The sequence below is a fragment of the Thamnophis elegans genome, chromosome 5, assembly GCF_009769535.1.
Source record: "Thamnophis elegans isolate rThaEle1 chromosome 5, rThaEle1.pri, whole genome shotgun sequence".
Classification (NCBI taxonomy): domain Eukaryota; kingdom Metazoa; phylum Chordata; class Lepidosauria; order Squamata; family Colubridae; genus Thamnophis; species Thamnophis elegans.
In genome coordinates this window covers 58,076,253-58,098,974 of record NC_045545.1, presented here as the reverse complement: position 1 = coordinate 58,098,974, position 22,722 = coordinate 58,076,253, and the positions used below count along the sequence as shown (strand labels likewise).

Here is a 22,722-nt window from a genome sequence, read left to right as displayed (position 1 = left end):
TACTCCCTTAATGAGTTTGCAATTATATGATAAATATAGAAGGAACTGTGGACACTGAAGCCCACTTCAAGAAAAGATGACTTATTTTTTCACATAACCAGTTCAAATGATTAAATTGGAACTTTACACTAAACCAGCATGCTTAATAAGATTGTGAAAAGAAAAAGAAAGAGGAAAAGGCACAGATAGTTATTGGTTAATAACTACAACTGCACCTTAGAACATGAACACACACACAGAGAGAAAGAGAGAGGGAGGGAGGGAGGGAGGGAGGGAGGGAGAGAGAGAGAGAGAGAGAGAGAGAGAGAGAGAGAGAGAGAGAGAGAGAGAGAGAGAGAGAGGCAGGCAAACAAACAAAAGTCATCCAAGAAAAAGGGAGAAAAGTGGAACCAACCTTCCAATCACCTTTGCAAGTGGCTGAGAGGACTGTAAATACCTGGAGGGAGTCAGATCAATATCTCCAGTAGAACCTGCCAATGCATGGAGTTGAGATAAGTAGACAGAGGCGGGGAATGTCTTGCTCAGCTTTGTTGTGCATAGATGGCTAATATAAATTCCTTGTTTGTAAATAATGTTCCAAAGGTGCTTTTCAAAAGGCAACTGGACTTTCTTGGTTTTTTCACTCCTAATCCAAAGCGAGATTCAATCAGAACTGAAGAAGCTTCCTTGGATGAGAAGCGAAATATTTTCAAGGAAAAAAACCAAGAAAGTCCAGCTGCCTTTTGAAAAACCTTTAGGACAGCCATGACCTGTATGATTGAGAATTTTCATAGACATTTGTAAATAATGGTTTGTAGCTTTCTATGTTATATGAACTCAAACAATTTTAACGCACTTAATAAACAACTCATGAAGAAATGTGCTAATCAGGCCATAGCTTCACCACCTTAGATTTGCAATAGACATTAAATCTAACCTTGAAGTGGTTTCGTCTTTTAAAATTTCAAAATTGTCAATTTTACTTACATTCATATTTGCAGATCCAGATGTTTCTTTGCCAGGTTTCAATAGTGAGAACTTGGATATGTTTTAAGATGAGCTTCAGCTTGCTAAACTAATCTCACTTCTTACATTCAAATTTTAGAATGACTCTCATTCAAGGAGCATCAATCTCTTGTGCAAATATTGTTTTGATTTGAACTTCAGTCAAGTGACAAGCAATAGCCATATGTGAACAATAATTCCATTCTTCAGTTACTCCCCAAGAGATGGCAGTAAGCAACTGTTAAATTGAATAAGATAAACAATAACATAAAATCCCAGAAATTTTTTTTCTTCCTAAAAGCCTGGCTTCCTATCTACCTTATTAATCTAAGAAAAAGAAAAAAAAATAGAATTTATACCAAGTTTCTGTCTAAATGTCATAATACAGTAACTGGTTAGTAGAGCATGCATGCAAACATCCTTCATACTCTTAGTTTGAAACTATACTCCAGATACCAACATTTATAATTCTTGGATTGGAGATTTCAGTATTTGTGTTTTATAATGGTTGTCTTCAACCTGCAGTGCAGGTTCCTGCTCCCCTCAGATTGAAGCTCCAGAAGTAGATGTAACTATTCTGGTTGTTTCTTTTGCTCAACTCCATATTTTATAGGTGAGCTGAAGCAAGAAATAATGTAGCTGGGGAAAAGGGGATCCTGGAGTCAATGTTCCTAATTTATTTCCTGGAAGAACTGCACAGCATTTTATTCCTCCATCAAACTGTTCTAATCCCTTTCCAAAAGGCATCTAAATTCATAGAAATAACTATGGTATAGCAATGAATTTCACAAATTCAGTGCATGGAGCAATCAAGTAGGGGAAGGCAGCCTGAGACCTCTTTTGCCACCTTTGACTGGTGTACTCTATAATTTTGTCTCCTCAGTCTGATGCTATTGAGTGTCAAAAAGCCTTGATACTTCCCCTTCTTCCTTCCAGCAGTTCTAACAAGGCAGCTGGCTCTATTTTGTTTTTCAGAGTGTGCCTGCAACATGTTGGGCAGTCGCAGAAATGTACCCTGTGATGATGAAACTGGACGCTGTTTCTGCCTTCCTAATGTGGCAGGAGAGAAGTGTGATGAGTGTGCTGTGAATCACTGGAAAATTGCAAGTGGGGAGGGCTGCTGGCCTTGCAACTGCCACCCTCAGAATTCACTCAGCCTTCAGTGCAACAAGGTAGGCACTGCAAAGAAGAAAGAGAGCAACTGCTTTCAATTCTTGAGGGTGGGAAGGCAGAGAGGAATATGAAACCATCGCAATTCACAGCTCCATGAGCAGGGCACTCAACAGTCTGTTCCTGAGAGGAAGACACTGTTTTGTTCTGCTACAGAAGCTTCTAGATGATGCTGAATCGTCCAGTCTCATCCACATAAAATTCACAGGAAGAAATGTGAAAGGAGCACTCCTTTGAGGTTTTCCCATACTATCTTTCATTCTTTGTCTTTAGCACAGTTGTTCCATTGAGGGGTGGGAAATAGAATAGCTTCCCAACTAGAAGCCTGACATCTTAGAACATCTTTTCTTAAACTTTATTGTTTATGAGAGAGTGATGGAATGTCTAACAACCTTGGGAACATAAAGAAAGGAGCAAAGTATTACAGAGACGAGTCCTCAGTTCTGGGGAATGAAAAGTGTGAGAAAGAGCCTAAGAATGCTAGGTATGAGTAGATCTGGATAGGCCTTCAAGGTTCTGTGTCTCCTCAATCTGATACTATTACTAGAATAAAGATCATTCCAGAAATCAAGTGTTTCTTATTTCCTGCCAGTCTTAGGGGCTTGATACGTTTATTTATTATTTATTTATTTATTAATATAATTTATAGGCCGCCCAATCCTGAAGGACTCTGGGTGGCTTACAAAAAAAAAGAAGAAAAGATAATAAAAAGAAAAGACAGATTTAAAATCACCACACATGCATTTGTTCTGTTTCTAGGAGTTTCTAGGAGCATTCAAACGAGATTGCTTCTGTTTTTTTTTTCGTCCTTGAGAAAAACCATGGAAGAACTGCTGGTGCCATCTGCAGCTCTGTACCTCAAATGGCAGCTTTGCTTTAGGTTATGTTACTGACGTTCCTAGTTGGAAGAATTGTGCTTGAACAGGCTTTGAATAACGCACCTGGAACTTGGGAGCCATTTAAAGCTTAGGAGCCACTTAACATTTAGATCTTCTACTGCCTTTCAAGTGTAGTGGAATTGTAATTCTCAGGAGGACTGGCTTCCAAAGACTGGACTGGCTAATTCTTAAATCAGCAATCCTACTTCAATATCCAGTTGACAAAATCTAAATTAATCTGAAAGATCTAGATTGTTGTGATGACTAAACTTTAAAACCAAGCAAGGATTTAGCTGCAGATGCCTCTTGTTCCAAAGCCAACACTAGGCTTGGAACAAGACTTTACCCACCAGAAGAGCCTACTTTCTTCTGTGTCACAGCTTGATCTCTACCTTTCAAGCCTCCCGTGGCCTATTCTGTTCTCCAGATTATTGGACAAAGCTTTGTAGTTCCTCAGTGACATTTCTGTTTTTCTTTGTAGTTTACAGGGCAATGTCCATGCAGGGAAGGCTATGGTGGACTGACGTGCTCTGCTGTTGAAGTACAAGAATGTCCACACCAGACATTTGGAAATTTTAGGACTGGATGTAGAGGTATGGAAAGTTGGGCATATCTGCTTGGAGACTTCTGTATATCTTATTGCTAACCATCTGTCCTCAACATTAGGATTTTTCTGTTGACATCTGTTTCTGCTCTAATTCTTATCAGAGATTTGTAACCATTTCCTTTCCTTCTGACTTCCTCCTACTTGTTTAGCTTATATATTATTTTCTTAGTATTCCATATGATGGAAATTTAGTAAACATTTAATAACAAGTTTATCTATTCTAGTTTGGATATGAAATGAGAAAACACCCTTAAAATATCATGTATAGGGGAGAGTTATCATGTATTTTTATCCAGTCAGTCCTATTATTTTAAATTGTGCAAATTTTTAAAGTACTGTAAGCTGTCCAGAGAGGATTTTTCGAAGTTGGTCAACTTGAAAACACACACACACACACACACACACACACACACACACACCTCCAAGTAGTATTTTTGACTTCTGCTTCCTTTCTTCCTGTTTAGAAGGATTTCCTTCTCTGTAATGTGAATTTAACTGTAAAGTGAATTTAACACTTAGAAAGATAGATATGTTCATATTTTATGGATAATAAATTTTAGCATTTAGTCTCTTTTTCTGCATAATCCCTATTTTTTGGAATAGACAATATAATACTTATAGGAATGAAATATGCCTGTAGTTACTTCCTTTATTGGATTCTAGTTCTCTATCCAATTCAATTCAATTCAAACCTTTATTGTCAGAATACAACATGTGTACAATGAAATTGGCTGAGCCTCCCTTTGTGCAACCCCCCAACACAATACAACTCACAGTGAAAGACAAAAAAAATCCCTAGCCCAGTGAATCCTACTAACAAACACCCAGTCCTATTGCACCATGTAAACTTATTGCACATCACATGGCCCTACAAGTCAGTTGTACTATGTTGTTGTTGTAGTCAATTGTACTATGTTGTATTTTTCATTCAGGAGTTTGACAGCCCACAGATTAAAAACTATCCCACCTAACTTAATTTCTTACATCTTTAATCATATCATATCATATATCATAATGTAAACAATATACTTATTATACACTTATGATACAGTAAATAATACACTTATTATATAGTACCAATCTCCAGTATCATTTTAATTTTTAGTAATAGCCCCCTAGCCATTCCGATGGGAAAAACTGAAGGTTCATTTTAAATATTTCACAGAGTGTTCAAAAAGTATGCCCTGCAAAAAAAAAAAGGGGGGGGGACGGGAGATCTAATCTGATAGGGAGCAATCTGGAGGCTACACAGGTGGGTAGAAACATCCCAGTAAAGTAGACTAGAAACTGACTAGAACTCTGTTTTATTAAGATAGGCTATAGCAACAAAATCTTGAAAGCGGTTGTGGTTTTCTTTCTCTCCCTCACATATCCCAGGGAGTTAGGAAGAAAGGAATAGCCTGATTCTCTTCTCAATAATATTTCTCTTTCCAGAGCTTCAAGAATGCTTCTCCCCCTTTTGTTTATGTTTCTGAATATTTGCTTGGCTGAATATTTCCATAGCTCTTTGTAGATAGATAATAACGTCATTGGTTTGTCTCCTGATAAAAATATGTTTTTGTGGATTAGCTTGCTCTCAGCTTGCTCCTACAAAATGCTCTCAGATGTTAAATGACCTGGCCGGCTTAGATGGTGATGATGCTAATGATAATGATGAATGAATCTACTGAAGGTTGAAGGCAATATATGAGAAGAAACCTCTAAGTAATTGTTGGTTGTTTTTGGGGGGGCTGTCTTTATAGATTGTGACTGCAATTTCCAAGGCACAGAGGTAATGGGCTGTAACAAACTGACTGGTAGCTGCCTTTGCCGCTCTGGGTTCGCAGGACCCCAGTGTAACCAGTGTCAACGGGGCTACTGTGGCAACTATCACCAGTGTGACGCCTGCCATCCTTGTTTCCAAGCCTATGATGATGATATTCAAAGGTTTGGCTTACGTCAGGCCTCCTTGAAAAATTCAACACAGCACTTGCAAGGAGGGACAATGACCTCTGGCTACAGTACCCGCCTTTTAGAAATGGAAAGAAAAATGCAGCACATTCAACAGATGTTGGACAATCCCCTCATTACTGAGCAGGGACTGGAGCAGGTGGCCAATGCCATTGCTACAATAAGGTAAGCTTGCTTTTTCTTTAGATTTGCCAGCACCAAAGAAGGAGTGACGACCCCCCCCCCAATATATATATATATATATTTAGTGTCACAACCCCTGGTAAGCCCCAATTATGGGAGGAAGCTAACTGCTTCCATCATCTGTCAATCGGCTCGTCACAAGAGTCCATCACGACAGAAACCCAATATTTTTACTGTTTCCTTTGCACAAATAAAACACACACACACACACACATATATACATACATACATACATACATACATACATACATACATACATACATACATAAAATAATGTTTCAACATTTGGTTGTTAAAAGGAGTTTACTTGATTCCATTCAAACCCAAATTCACAAGCACTGTCTTTGTTATGGTTAGGGAAATTGTGTTGTGGTCCTCCGATGAAAAATGAAAATACAAATCACATAACACTCATTTGTTTCAGAGTTTATGAACTGTAAAACACTGCTTATAAATGAACTTCTTAAGTGCTCTCTAAATGAGCATAATTCTGAACAAAATGCTTCTTTATTTTCTGCCAACTTTAGCCTTTGTCTATTTACATGCAAAAGCTTTTGAACAGCAATTTTGTTGTTTCCTATGTTTACATCTTTTCCCAACTTTAATGCAAGATAGGTCTCTCTAATCTGTCAGACCAATCAAGAACTCCATGACTGTGTGATAGGTCCCTCCTCATGTTGCTTAGCAACTGCCTTTGGTTTTGGAGATAATATATAGTAGCTATTATGATTGATAAACAATGATAGTCATATCCTTTCTGGATTTATCTACTCCTGCTATCTGAATTGATGACTGTTACTATAGCTTGTGGGAATGAGTTCCAGCTACAGATTGTATGACAAAATGATTTCTTTTATCTGTCCATGTTATTCTAGGCTATCAGAGTGGTCTATCACTCTACCTTTCCTTAGGCCCCCAGAGCAGAGAGATAAAGATGTTACATGATGCCATGCCCTCATAAACGTTATTTTACATGCCTTTCAGAAAGATATTGCTGCCTTTGCTGTGACTAGATTGTCCTAATATTTGAGGGAAGCAATTAGAGGGGAGAGGTAATAATACAGAAAAATGTGTATATAAATATTATATTTCTTGTATTAATTCCAGGCAGACCATTGAAGGTTTAAGCTCTGAAATACTTCTTGTGGATGAAGTCTCTTCCCTGTCCATAGATATGGATGCTCTTGATAAAAGCCTGTATCTAATCACTGAACAATACCAAAATAAGAAGGCCCAGTTTGAAGCCAGCCGCAGCATAGATCTCTCAGGTATAACCCTCAAGTTTCAATTGCCAATGACTTTGCTATCTGATTACCTATCTTTCCTATTGCAAATGCAGAGGATGTCTCCCTTCAAATTGTTGTTGTCTCACCAGAAAGAGTGAGAAAAGTCTTAGAAATTCATCTTCCGATATTAAATTAAAATATCACAAGTTTTCTGGGGGGGAGGGGGGAGGGAGTCTGCTGTGAAAGTACATCTCAACAATTGAAGGCCTAAGAATTAATAACTTATACCTACAATTACCATATTTTCTTGGAAAAAATAAAAGACAAACTCCAAAAAAAGTCCATAAGGAAAAAAAATGGTTTTTAATAAGTTTGCTTTACAAAAATTAATGAGCAAAACCAAGAAAATAAATAATTAAATTAAACAAATCTAAAGGCTAGCTTTCTGAAATAAAAGATTGCCTGTATAATAAAGGACATATAATAATTCTACTTATACCAGATAAATGTGCCCTTTTTACATTGTATACATTTTCTGCTTGTCTTTTGAATAATAACTGATTCAATAGCAATATTGTTTTTAGTTTTAGATACGATAGAAAGCATGCATCACTGTTAATTACATTTTCATTCATCCTACTATTTCCATAGGATATAATTTTTCTGGGTTATATAGGACTTCAATAGTCTAAATAATATATTGACTAGGGATGATAGTAGGACAAATAATGAACTTCTTCCCCAATTGCTGGCTCTATTGATAAAGCCTGAAGTAGCCACTACAGAAATAGTAGTGCCTTAAGTGTTTGTTTATACTGCATTCTTAATTGGTCTTTGTATGTAAAATGGCATGGCTCCTTGGAATAAACTGATGGAAATAAAATCAGTTTAAGAAAACTCTTTTTATGTTTTAGCTTCGCCCTTTGCTTTAGTCATGGTGATGTATTAATATTACAGTACATCCAAAATGTATTTACCACAATTCCTGATTTATGAATCCCCCTTCCCCTTTAGCCCTTCCATCCATTCTGGGAAACAAGCAGCAATTTCTTTCTTTTCCATGCCTGGCTCTTTGAAGACATGTAGTTTCTATGGACCAGGGGTGAAATGCTACCGATTTGGGCCAGTTTTCCCAAACTGGTTGTAAAAAATGCTATTGTTCACCTGATCCAGTAGTAAAAAAAAATGGTTTAAAAAGTAAAAACAAGTTGCAACGATCTTCTGTGCTGTGCAATTGTGGGAACATTTTTTTTTACTTTTTAAAAGCATTTTTACTACCTATTCGCTCAAACTAGTAGTAAAATAATGCTTAAAAAGTTTTTTTAAAAGTTCCAATGATCAGCTGTGTGACAATCAGCTGTGCTGTCAGAACTTTTTTTAACTTTTTTAAATTATTTTTTTACTACCTATTCGCCGAAACTGGTAGTTAAAAAATGCTTTAAAAGGTTAAAAAATCAGCTGTGCGATAATCAGCTGTGCCTGATTGTCTGTAAGGTTCCTGCTTGTTTCAGGGGCCATTTTTGGGAAGTCCAGCAGCTTTTATGTTGTGTGTGAGTCAGTTGTGTAGCCATGCCCACCTGGTCACATGACCACCAAGCCATGACCACCAAGCCACATCCATTAAGCCATGCCTACCATGCCATGCCCACAAAAACGGTAGAGAAAAATTTGAATTTTATCACTGCTATAGACTCTAAAACTAACCCTAACCCTGATCTTATGTATCAATCCCACTCATATTTAACTCCTTCCATACGATGCATCCACTGATGTATCAGTAAAAAAAAAAAAAGAAGTAATGCACTACCATTTTATCATTTTTTTCCTGTCACATGAATAGGAAAAGAAGTTGGCAGAACTTGGTAATTTTACCAGAAGGAAGGGTGAAAGGTCTACTGTTTCACTCTTTCATCTGTGGGAGGGAGGGAGGAAAGAAGAAAGGAAAACAGGAAGGAAAGGAAAGAAGGAAGGAAGGATTATAAGGGAAAACTGATAGAACTCTTGTCAATTTAATCGGTTTATTCTTTAATCAGTGAAGTTCTTAAAAAAAAAGTTTTTTTTAAAAAAGCCAAACCTTTCATTGTCTACTTGTAAACTGGTTAAAGAAGGAAGGTGCAGAATTTCCCTAGTATGGAAACCCAGACTAGAAGAAAGCAACTGGTAGTGGTAGACAGTAGGGAGTTTCAGCCACAATTAACAGTTGTCACTTGGAATGGAGGCATTTATCTATCATGAAATAAAGCACAACAGGTGAACTTCACATCAACACCTAACCCAGCATAAGTTGAAAAAAATAGTTTTGATGCATTGAAATCAGTGACATATATAGATTGCTTTCCCAGTAAGCTGGTGGTGGGTAGACAATATTGTGTTTCCCTGTCCTCAAGAAACATTTAGTAGTGCATACTCATGGTATGTTACTCTAGTTATGTATTATTAAAACCTGGTCACCAGATTGTCTAGTTCATGTGGTATATCATCTCATCACAACAACAAGTTGGACAGTTGCTTATATACCCCAAGAACAAGTTTTTAATTGTGCCATCTTCACTTAAAAAAAAATGTCATATATAGTTTAAAGAAAACTAATGTATAAAACAGCATAATTTGCTCATCCCCTCCCTACTCCCTGTAGTCTGAGTTCTGCTGCCTTGAATTCACATTTGAATTCATTTATGACATGATAGAAGCTCAGAGGTGCCCTTAGGATCACACATGAACATGCTGTATGATACTAGGGAAGTAAAAGTAATTCATTTTAATTTTAATTCTATATGCCTTGTTGCTATGGCTTTCCCTGAAGTGTCTGTGGGATGAAGCTGAGAAAAACAGTGCTGCCACTTCATGATACATGCCTTTTTATGGATATGGTGACTCAATAGCCATAGAATTTTTTTTGTTGTTTTTACTGAAGGTTTTTTTTTCTGCACAGCAATCTTAAGCTGTTTGACAGATATTCCTAAACAAACAGAAATGAATCTGGCTTAAGGAATCCTTTTCTGGATATCAGCCCTTTCCTCTCTGGACTGAGTTTATCACAACTTAATAGTTACTCTGTAGTTGGTACGAAGATGCAAAATTGATGTCCTAGCAGTTATAGAGCACTATTCCTTTTCAAACTTTCACATACTTGGGTTTGCTGAAGAAGCATTTTATTACAAATTTAATTAACTTTGTTCTTATAAAGCATTTCTGTTTTCTGGAGATTTTACCCTTCAGAAGTGGGCAAATGAATACTTTTACAATTATCTTGTGTTACATTTTAGAGGAGAAAAAAAATCCTACATTCAGAAGACTAATTCCTGTTAAGTCTCCCCCCCCCCCTAGTTTATGGGACATATTTGCTTGGCTGTCATGACAATGCTTGTGAGACACAAACCCTTTGCTTTCATCTAGTTAATCAGTATTTCAAGGTTTATACAATTCTGTTCTAAAAATGACTCTGGGCATTCTGTTTTTGTTTCTTTTTGTGAAGACTGATAGGATTCCCAAGAAAATGGGTAACATTTTCTTTGGCTTGGAAAAGATATAATGAAGAAAATATCTTCTTGGATTTTTATAGCTCTGTTGTTGTTGTTATTAAAGCCCTCTTGAAAAGATGGGTGGTAATTCTTCTTTAGTATTCTCGTCAAGAGCAAGATTATTCAACTAGGTAACTGGTCAGTTCAGGTTTATGAAGCTGTTTTGCTTCCTTTCTTCTGTAATGTGACTTTTAAAAGTAAAATTCAGTACTCAATGTTTAAAGGGGAAAAGGGGGATTTTGAATTACTATCAATTCCCACTACATTTCCCTTTATTTCCACAGGGGCATTCAAAACTATCAGGTCTGCACATGTCACATCCTCCAATGCCAGTGCACGCATAGCTGGTTCTTCTGTACTGCTCGCTGAGTCTCTAGAAAAGAGGAGAAATGCCGAGGAGCTCGAAAGTCGTCTTCTAGACCCTGATTCAGGATTTGAACTACTGCAGAATAAAATGGCTGTTGCACCCAACTTGACTCCAGTCATTAATAAGGTAAAGCTAATGTTCTAAAGCAGATCTATTTGTACAAATGACAAAACTGAGACCGAATTATAGATTCTGTTTAAACCCATTTACCTGCATTTATATGTATACATATATGTTAAATATAAATATACAAACACACACGCACACACACACACACACACACAAACACACACACACACACACACACATATGCACAAACACATATAGGGACGCAGTGGTTCAGTGGCTTAGATGCTGAGGTTGTCAGTCAGAAGGTCGGCAGTTCAGTGGTTTGAATCTCTAGTGCCGCATAACGGAGTGAGCTCCTGTTACTTGTCCCAGCTTCTGCCAACCTAGCAGTTTGAAAGCAAGTAAAAAATGCAAGTAGAAAAATAGGAACCACCTTTGATGGGAAGTTAACAGTGCTTCCTGTGCCTCCAGAATTGAGTCATGCTGGCCACATGACCATGGAGATGTGTTCGGACAGTGCTGGCTCTTCGGCTTTGAAATGGAGATGAGCACTGTCCCTAGAGCCGGAAATGCCTAGTATGCATGCACCTTTACCTTATACATGTTATACAATTGGTTGGAATTGGTTAGAAGCAATGCTAGTGTAGAAGAAGAAAGATTCATGAATTAGTTATTATTTTTTTCTCAGACCCAGTGAATATGTTTGTACAGTTAAACCAAGGCTTGTATTTTAAAAATAAAGAAGCTTTTGTTCTCCAGGGACACTTGTTCTTCCAGAAGTATGCAATCTGTAATTACTTTATACCTGAAGGGAAAAAAGTAGAAAATCCAAAATATCATAATAAATAAGGGATATTAACAGTGGAAACCAGTTTTAGATTTACAGATTCCATATCTATCTTTCTCTCTCTCTCCCTCCCTCTCCCTTCCTCCCCCCTCTCCCTTCCTTCCTCTCTTCCCATCTCACACACAAACCCCAATACAGATGTGTTGTAATTACAGGAATATGAATGTATATGGAAAGAAGCCCAATGCATTGTCCTTTAAGACATATCAAACTTGCATCATGAATACTAGTTATGAATGAAGAATCAGAATAACATGTTGATGTTAATATCATCCAGCCACCAACACTCAAATATCTTTTCTAAGACACGTCCTTGCTGCTTTGAATTTGTTCTGCACTGGAAATCTGTGGAGAAAAAGCATTACTTAGATTCTGTATACATTTTGCAGAACATTCAAGCCATTTAGTAATATGGTTCTGGAAGACTACATTTTATCTGCAGCATAGTCACACTCCTTCAATAGACAGCAGTAGTAAGGAATTTTATTTGTTCCCCCTGACCCTTGTTATGATTCTGCTGGAGAGGATGAAATGTAAGTCACATATGTAGTCCTCAGAAACAACTTGATTCTGAATGGATTCTGAAGCATATTTAGGCTAGAATTGAACCTCTTGGTTGCCATGACCTTGACAGGTACCTAAGCATAAGTATTTGTGCCTTCAAGCCATGTTTTGACTCCTGTTGAACATCTGGAGAAGTTTCTCCAGTTTCTGCAGTTTTCTTGGCAAGATTTTTGAAAACTGGTTTGCCATGGGTTCCTTCCTACAGCTGAGAGAAAGTGACTAGTCAAAAGTTACCCAGCTGGGGTTGGGTCTAAAGTGACACTACAACCCACAGTCTCCCAGTTTCTTGCCTGATGCCTTAATCATTACACCAAATAGGTTCTGAGCATATCTTCACTGATTCTAGCCATATTTATTTTGGATTATTGATCTCTATGTATATGTTGAAATGTATGAAATTTCCAGGTGAAATCAAACTTATTTCCACATAGATCCAATAAATAGGAATTATTTAATTTCAGTGCTTCTTTATATGATAGCTGCTAATGAGAGTAACTTTAAAAAGATATTGAACAAATTTACCTATTAGCAAAAAGTCATAGTGATCATACATCATTTCTTGTTTCAGAGTTGCATGTTTCTGAATATCAGCTCCTGCAGAGCTTAGCCAAAAAAGAATGCCTCTTTTTTAAAAGAAACCTTGAACTGTAAAAGACAATGTTGAACAAGATAAGTCTGTTGACTGATCCAATTGGGATCTTATGTTTTTGAATTCAGATCTGCTTTAGGTATAGTTTTACCTAAAGGCGGGAGGGTTGAATTTGGAGGCAACTAATAAGTGGCAAGTTAGAAACATTACATATAAAGAAACAAATAAAATAAGTTCATTGAATCGTATTAGAAATATTTATACTGTAATTGACAAATCTTCATTGATCGTGTGACTTTTTCTGCTAGGTTTGCAGTGTTGTGAGATCAGAAGTTTGCACTCCTGGTGAATGTATTGGGTATCTGTGTTCCCATCAAAATGCAAATGAATGTGGTCCAGGTATGAGCTGCAGAGGAATCCTTGCACTTTCCGGCGGTTCCATCCAAACTGCCAGGAAAACCGCCCAGGAATTCCGCAATTTTAACAGGCAGCTCCAGGAGACTGAACAAATGGTATGTATTAAGAATGGAGAAATCAAAAGGGAAGGGATGGAATATTTATTTCAAAAGGTGATCTTCTTTAATAGGCCTGATTAAAATAATGTTTGAGTATTTTCATTTTGGGTGTGTGTATTTATTGTTGTTACTTTCCCCCCTGAGGCTTGTGAATGATTATCAGGACATGCAACTTGCAAAAAAAATATTTTAAACTCTAGCCCTATTTATGTGACTTTTCAATTGAAATAATCATCGACCTAGAAATGTTGAAATGTTTTGTTTGTCCTTGTGAAAAGGAGCACAAGTAGCCCTTGAAGTATAACTGTTTATTTACCAACTATTCAAAGCTACAACAATATCAAGAAAAGTGACTTAAAATAGGTCTTCACACTTGACAACCATTGCAACACCTCCACAATCACATAATCAAAGTTCAGGTACCTGGCAACCAGCATATCTTTATAATGGTTGCAGTGTCCTGGGTGATGTGATTGTCATTTGTGACCTTCCTCAGCATGCTTTCAACAAGCAAAGCTAATGTTAAGTGGATTTGCTTAACAACCATGTTTCACTTAATAGCACATTAATTCTCTTAAAAAGGTAAAGAAGATCATAAAGTCATGTGTAACTCACATAAAAATCACCTTGTTTTACAATGGAAACTGATCCCTGTAATGTTCATAAATCAAGGACTACCTGGAATCTTAAAGTGTTTTAAAGTCTTAAAGCTATTTTTATATATAATTTTTATTGCTTTCAAAATCATAACAAACAAATATAAAAAGCAAGAACAACAAATAGGAAAAATACATGCATTATAAAAGCATAACAAGTGCTTAAACAACGCCATTTATTTCCTATTTGAACATTCACATTTTCCATGCATTATTTTTAACGAGAAACTTGCATCTGAAATACTAGAAATGAATGGGGTAATTAATACCTGGGGGTGGGGTGGGGGGATGAATATTACTGCTTGTGAACCCATGTGGAACAATGTTGAAACATTTAGGAGCTATATTAAATACCATATGGAAATGGAATCTGTCTCACCTATTAACAGATCAGAGCTGCTGAAATAGCTTCAAGCAAGATTCAGACAAATGCCCAAAAACTGAGAAATCAAATGAGCATCATCAGGACACAGATAGAGGCAGATATCCAGCGCACTCAGCAGTTCATTCGTCAAGTTCGCAATTTCCTATCAGGTAAAAATCAGAAGTTCCAACATTTTAACAAGCCATACCTTTCAGTAGTCAATCTCTTTGCTCGATGTGATGTAACTTTCTTGTTGCACCTGCTGTTACTCAGAAGCCAAATTCAATGGCGGCTTTCCCATAGGGAATCTCTTCCCATTAATAGAGAATGTATTCTCATCTGTCTGATGCCCAACCCTTGACTAACAGTTGGAACTCTTAAGGGAGACTTCCTTCCCTCCTAGAGTATCCAAGAATACATACATACATACATACATACATACATACATACATACATACGTACACATACACATACACATACACATACACATACACATACACATACACATACACATACACATACACATACACATACACATACAGTGTGTTTGTGTGTGTGTGTGTGTGTGTGTGTGTGTGTGTGTGTGTGTATACACCTCCTGCCTCTAATTATGAATATTTTTGGAGCATTTACTTAAATCTTACAGCATTTACTTAAAACATACAGAACCATGAACTGGATACTGACTGATACAATTCTAAGCTATTGACTGAGTAGTCCAGAAAACTAACAATTCTACCACACTGCTAAAATGTACTCTGTTTCTGTTTTCTATAGATAGTTGCTTGGGTCAGGATTTCAATCCATTTAACTCCCCTCTCTCTCTTCTACTATCTTTTAGCTCATGGACTAGATCTCCAATTGCTTCTCAGATACTCATGGTGAATTTTCCAGCTTTTTTCCTCATACTGATTCAGCTGCCAATGTTGGCTTATGCCTTTTCTTTTTAATGCTTGCTCGTGGATAGCTTTTCTTTGTCTTTCCTACTATTCTTGGACTTTTAAATCTATTTCTGAGCCAGTCATCTTTCCTCCCCCTTCCAAATTAGCTTTCCTTTTCCATGACCTTTTGCATCTGGATCTGGAGTCTACCATCTTGATGTCTTTTGACTGACTGCATCTGTCATGACCTTTATGAGACAGATAGGGACAGGGAGATAATTGATACAGAACATGTTTGTCCCCAGCAATCTAAAACTAATTGGATTGTCAGTGTTTCTAACATAGATGTGTGCAGTTAAGAATATTAAGGTTGTAGTTAGGAAAAATCAAGCTTTTGATAGTGTGTGCCTTATTATGTGCACTAATCAAACAGGTGATAAGGATGAAGGAGAACTCAGACACAAAACATGAGGTCAGTCTAAAAGGACTAAAATGCCTATACATCAATGCACAAAGTATATGGAATACATGAATCTAAGTACATTAAGGTAAATGTGATATTGTTGCCATTACAGAAACTTGGTAGGATGAAATCCATGAACGGAATATATAGCTAGAGGGATCAAAATTGTGTTTTTAAAAAAGACTGAATAAAAGAGGAGGTTGAGTTGTGTTATATATAAGAAATAATTATATCTCTACAGAAATACAGCAGAACAATGATTAAAAACTGCATCTTGAATGCATTTAAGTCAATATAAAAGGGAAAAAAAGAATGCCTTTGCTATAGATGTATACTAAAGGCGAACCAACCAGAGAAAATAGATAAACATTTTGGTAGTCAGTCAACTAAGATATATAGGATGTACACTATAATAGTAATAGGGAAGTTTAACTACCCTGATATAAAGTGGGATACAAACTCTGAATCTAGTGAAAGATCAAACAGATTTCTGACAAACCTAGCAGACAATTTTCTCTCCCACAAGTTAGAAAACGGAACTAGAAAGTCAGCCATACGGGACTTAATTCTCACTAACAGAAAATAAATGGTAGAAGGTGTTGAAATTACAAGTACCTTGGAGGGGGAGAGAAATTGTCATACAATTTTGGAATTAAATGTGCAAGGACAAGCAATAGAACAAAGTCAAACTACGACCTTGCACTTCAAGACAGCTGATTTCAATAAACTTAGAGAGAGCTTGAGAAGGATTACATGGATAAGAATTTTCAAGGGAAAAACAACCATGAAACCTGGGAAACTTTGTAATGTGAAATTATAAAATCCCAGTATAACAATGAAGAAGAAAAATAGGAGATCTCAAAAGAAACCACGAAGAATACTTGGATAAACTAAAAGATAAAAAAGGACAAGGATAAAAGGTGAAAAGAGGGGTACATACATAAAGCAGAATATCAGCAAGTAGCCTCTACCTGCAAAGATGAAGTCAAGAAAGCTAAGGTTCAAAATGAACTCAGGCTTGCAACAAAAGTTAAAACCAAGCTTCTTCCAACATGTAAAAAACAACAAAAAAGTCAAAGAAATGATTGGCCAATTAATGGGAGAAAATGATAGGAAAAATGAGCAGTACTCCAATATTTGAGGGGCTGCTACAAAGAAGAGGTGGTCAACCTATTCTCCAAATACCTGAAGACAGGACAAGAAGCAATGGATGAAAACTTATCAAGGACAAAACTAACTAGAACTAAGGAGAAATTTCCTGACAATGAGAACAATTAACCAGCGGAACTACTTGCCTCCAGAACTTGTAGGTGTTCCAACAGTGGAGGTTTTTATGAAGAGATTTTCAAACCATTTGTTTGAAATGGTATAGGCTTTCCTGCTTATGCAGTCAGTTGCACTAGAACAGAGTTCCCCAACCTTTCTGGCTTTGCAGACCGGTGGGGGGAGGGGAGAGGGGTCTGCATGAATGAAGAGCAGATGCGTATGTGTGCAGCTCCATTTGTATAAGTGGTGGGCATGTGTGCCTGCGCTTGTGAATGAATGACTCAACGCCTGGCAGTGTGCTATGAGTTGGGATTGGGTTAGAAGACTTTTAAGGACCTTTCCAACGCTGAGAATATCCATAACATGCTCTCAACATTTCAATATATCTTTTAATACAATATGAATAGGGACCCGTCACCTTTCCCTACAGAGGTTATTTGGTTTTAGGTTACTTTAAGTTTTGGATGTGCAAAACTCACTGTTTGGGGATGGTTTAGGTTTAAGTTTATTGGATTTATGTGCCACCCTTCTCCCAAGGACTCAGGGTGGCGTAGAACATAAAAGAAAACACATATTACCAAAATTAAAAGGGACATTAAATAAAATATCCAACCCCCCCCAATTGATCTTTACAATAAAAATTTAAAAATTAAATTAAAATTAACAACCAAATTAATCCTATATTTTATTGTATTCAGGCCAGGATGGAATGTTCTAAAATTCTATGGAAGATTTCATTCCTGAAACAGTGAATTGTGTACATGTTTTGGGATCATATAAAACTTTCATGCTATCCTGAGAATGGTTCAGAAATTTCCAGGAACAAGTTTCAAAAACAAATTCTCCAAATTAATGAGTTTACACATGCTTGTTTCAAGTCCTTTGGAACTGAGCAAATGAAAAACATGGAACACATTTTCATCTATTCAAAGACATTTTATAAAGTTTTTTCCACTCTAGCAAACAGTGGTGAATCACAATGCCTCTGACCCCAATTTTTTAAGCACTAATATATGCTATCAATTTTTTCTTTTCTATATTTGACAGAATTAAAATAGAATTATTTTTACATAATAATTGAAACTTACAGAATATTATCCAAAAGGTTATGAGGTGGATTTCATTCCATATTATACTTAAAATATGTGGGAGCTCTCTTTAGAGTCAAGGCAAATCATATTGTGAGTAAAGATTTAATAGAAATGTCTATGTGTCATGCTGGAATTATTTATAAAACTTGAGTGTTATTATATCTTTTTACCATATCAGGTTGGTGTTGGTTGTATTAATAACAGTATTCTAACATTCTGGTTTCATCTGGCAGGCTTGTTGAAAAATGCAAATCTTGTCACTTGAACTCAAAACATTTTCTCCAGTGCCCTGTATTAGAGGTTGGATGTTCCCGGTTCAGCCAAACTGGTAGTGGTGGCGTCAAGAGGCTTCGCCCACCTGCCCGGACACTTCTGTGCATGCACAGAAGTGTCACACGCACGACAGAGCATGCACGCACAAGCGATCCAGTAGTAAAACCAGTACAAACCCACCACTGCCCTGTATAGTATTGTTCAACTGGTTTATGTGATGAAAAACATGAGAACTTTTTGCAGCCACTCCTCATCTTCAAAGCATTCAACAAAATCTGGCCTGCCATTTTCTTGAAAGTATACTTGTAATATGTCTTTCAGCTCATACCCTCTATTGAAACTCTTTCTCTGCTAAGTCACCACATTTCTGTACATAGCAGGTGAGATTATCTGTCCTGGACAATGAGAAAATATCATTTATATGTGCTCTCAAGGTTCCATATGTTAGCGGTACATTTGGTGTGGTAATGTTTTTTTCTTTTAATTCAGAAAATTGTACACATGTACATAATCAAAGCATCATCTGTATAAAAACCATAGCCTTCATTTTTTACAAATCTACTGAACCTTTGTTGATATATTGATAAGTGTTTTCTTTCCAGCTGATGTTAATAGATATTACGCACTAATTGGATTTTGGAAGTCCTTTACTACTTGTATTTTGACATGCTTTTGCAATATTTGTGTCTAGCAAAGTTTGTTTTGTTTAATTGGATCAGCTGCTCACCTCACTATTCCTATGATATAATATTTGTTTTATTTGGCTTGCTTTAAAACCCTAATTTTCTTTATAACCTAAAAGCTTATTTATGGCACTGCAAAGGCTGGTCGATCTACCATGTATTTAAATATCCATGCCGTGGGGATCTAGGCTTATCACAAATATTTTATTGATTGAATTAGAGATGCAGTTCATCTTGGTTAGATTGCTTACTATGTTTTTTTCCAGATCCAGATGCTGATGCTACCACGATTCAGCAAGTGAGCAATTACATCCTGTCCCTTAATCTTCCAATTGACACTGGCACAATTCTCAGGAAAATCACTGAGATTCAGAATTTGATTGCTAAGCTGCAATGTCCTGATAGTATCATTGCCCAAACTGCTGGAGACATAGCTAAGGCCAAACAGCTTCAGCAGGAAGCTGAAGAAGCCAGGTACTATTCATTTCTTTTTCAGTTAAATATATATTTTGCTTTCCATTCAGGAGATTAAATTAGTATACATAGTATTTCATTCTCCAATTTGGGACCAAGAGTTTGATAGCTTTGGAGAAGAGGAAAATAAATTCATTGTTAAAGTGATATTTGGCATAAGCTTATTTATAGTATCATTTAGAAATTCTTTTTGAAAAAGTATATAATTTTAAAATTTGGGGAATTCCTATGTACAAAAAATGTCTTCTGGAACTTTCATTAAGTAATTGTTCCTGTGTATTTCGGGAGGTAGTTTAATATGAAACCCATAAGTTCCTTTAACTGGATCATTTATGCTTCTTGATTATGTATTATATTAATTAAATTGAAACATATAGTATGTTGTTGTTAGTTGCGAAGTCATGTCTGACTCATCGTGACCCCATGGACAATGTTCCTCCAGGCCTTCCTGTCCTCTACCATCCTCTGGAATCCATTTAAGCTCACACCTACTGCTTCAGTGACTCCATCCAGCCAATTCATAGTTCACCATAGTTCAAAGGCCTCAATTCTTTGGCACCCAGCCTTTCTTAGTGGAAAATCTTACTTTCAGATTACATCTTTTCCTGACTGCTGCCTAGGTTTTGTAGATTGCAAAAATTATATATTAATACTATTTTAATGGTCCTAAAACTTTTATCTCTCCTTTTTTGGAAGTTGTAATGTTATGCTGCTTTTTTATTGCATGTGTTCATATTCTGTTCACTAGGTCATCATTATATATTACTTATAAATGACATCTTTTTGAAAAGAAAATAACACTTTTTTATTTCTTTACCATAATATTTTCTTAGGAACCAGGCCAGTACTATTGAGGGCAATGTGGACGATGTGCTGCAGAAATTGAAACAAGGAGAAATAGCACTTCAAGAAGCTGAACTTACCATTCAGGACTCTGCTTTCCCCCTCCAGCGTATTCAAAATCGCCTTGAAGAAGTAAGTGATTTGTGCTTAGATTCTGACATTGAACATCTAAGTTCACTCTAAACCAGCCTGCTCTCCTTTCATATTGATAAACCTCCATTGTTTCCTAGAATAGTGGTCCCCATAGCTGATTACTTTATTACCTTAATAGAATATTCCTTGTTTATGTACCCAGTATTTTTTTTCAGGGATTCTTATAAAATTTCTAAAAAAGTTTCATTTTTGGAATGTTCAGATCCAGACTATCCTTACTCCAGCTCAGGAGAATGTGCGGGACATCACTAATCAACTGGATAGTTTCACTGAGACGCTTGTCCAGTTACAGCACAAGGCAAGCCAGAATCAGTTATTGGCTGCAGATGCCCAGCAACAAGCAACAGAAGCCCATGCGCGAGCAAAAACCACTCAGCAGGTATAGATATAGGGAATTACTTTAGTGGGTTGCATGCTTTAAGCTACAGTATTGCTCACCCAGCCTTTGGGAAAAATACTTGCTAAATGTTCTGATGTCCTGTCTCAGTTTAGCCATGAGACTTGTCAATGACATTGGCTATTCACTCTAATACAAAAGTCCCCAAACTTCTTAGGCCAATAGTCCCTTCTGCATTTTTTAGAACATACTCTGTACACTCCCAGAAAATGGCCATCACAGAGTCACATGACCAATCATGTCGTACCCATTCAGCCAAGGACAAACTCTGAAATTACTTCTTACTATCTGTCTCACACTTCATTTTATTTGTTCTTCAGTACAATGACAATCTGCCTTGCCAAGATTTGTTTAATTATAGGCTTAAACAAGAATATTGAAGATATTCAATATTGATATTGAAGAACAAACGGAATTTGTTCATTACAATTATAATTTAACGTGATTCTCTAACATGACACCCTTGGATAACAATGTGCCACCAAGTCTTCTTCTTTTCTGCTTGCTAGATTCCATGTCCTACCTGAAATTATTTTAATTACAAAAGAAGGAAAGATAACACGTAGCAAGGGAAATTAAGAGTCTTTGGCTTCTCATTATTTCCAGTCGTACCCAGAGAATATCATAGGTCCCAGATAAATTATTTGCAAATAAAAATGGTTAATGACAAGGGTATTTGCCTTATCAAACGTTGTTTGATTATATTCAATAAAACAATTGATTATTGAAGAACAAACAAAACTTGTTCAATGTAGTTGTCATCTTTATATAAAAGAGGCATGAATTTGGCTTGGGAATATGAGGGAAAAAGAAAACTCTTCAAAGTGGACAAACTGTAAAATATCACAGTGAAAAGAAGGCGTGTTCTGTGAAGCCAGGAGAAATCAGAAAACTATTGTGAAAAAGAATTGCCACTTTTTGAAGAAAAAAAGGAATAGGCAAAAGGGAAAAGCAGTGTTTAATAATCTGACACACTTATAAATGGAACACTGTTAAGTAGAATGCTATCTAACATCATATGGTGTCAGGTTTGAAGATTTGGAGTTGGGAATTCTGATGTTATCTACTCAACATATCCATTGGAAGTTTGACTAGTTCTCATTTTCCTCTCCCCTCTCCCACCCCAGGTATTTGAACAATTGAATGGCAAATACATGGACCTGAAGAGGCGAATGGGACAAGGGTCAAATTTAGGCATCCAAGGTGACAGAATTCAAAGTGCCCATACAGAGGCCAACACATTGTTGAATGAAGCATTGAATATGATGGCCAAAATGTCTGGTAAGGATTACCTGCATGGCAACTCTCCAAATCAGAAATAACCTCACAATTCTTATCTTCATTGCCTTGGCATTCTATACAGGATTGCAGATTTTTAAAATAATATCAAGGTTGATAAATTAACAATTGAAATTTATTAATTTCATATTTAATATTGCAGGATTTCATGCATAATAATTTCATGTAATCAATTTCATACCAAGTATATGCTAAACATGGATATATTTTCACATTTAAATCTGGATACATCATTCCTAGGCTACTGTAAGGATTTTATAGAGAGACAGAGATGAAAAGCTTTTATAGTGATCCTGTGAGGCATTTCAGCTTGCCCTTTTAATGGGATGGACATTCAGAAAGAATATAAATACTGTGTTATACGCCAATCACAGATTTGTTCCATAATAATGGCTTGCCAAGTCAGTCT

The 22,722-nt window shown here is 36.6% G+C and overlaps 1 protein-coding gene across 1 annotated transcript in view; it reads left to right on the top strand.

Annotated features, from left to right (window-relative positions):
- The window catches only part of LAMB3 (laminin subunit beta 3), a 66,295-nt gene that overhangs the window by 42,004 nt on the left and 1,569 nt on the right, over positions 1–22,722 (top strand). The window contains exons 15-25 of the mRNA XM_032218954.1: positions 1,960–2,156; positions 3,514–3,625; positions 5,382–5,754; positions 6,880–7,040; positions 10,804–11,012; positions 13,264–13,467; positions 14,516–14,660; positions 19,414–19,621; positions 20,455–20,596; positions 20,820–20,996; positions 22,142–22,295. Of these exons, the coding sequence (XP_032074845.1) occupies positions 1,960–2,156; positions 3,514–3,625; positions 5,382–5,754; positions 6,880–7,040; positions 10,804–11,012; positions 13,264–13,467; positions 14,516–14,660; positions 19,414–19,621; positions 20,455–20,596; positions 20,820–20,996; positions 22,142–22,295 (2,082 nt within the window). The remainder of the gene's footprint in view (positions 1–1,959; positions 2,157–3,513; positions 3,626–5,381; positions 5,755–6,879; positions 7,041–10,803; positions 11,013–13,263; positions 13,468–14,515; positions 14,661–19,413; positions 19,622–20,454; positions 20,597–20,819; positions 20,997–22,141; positions 22,296–22,722) is intronic.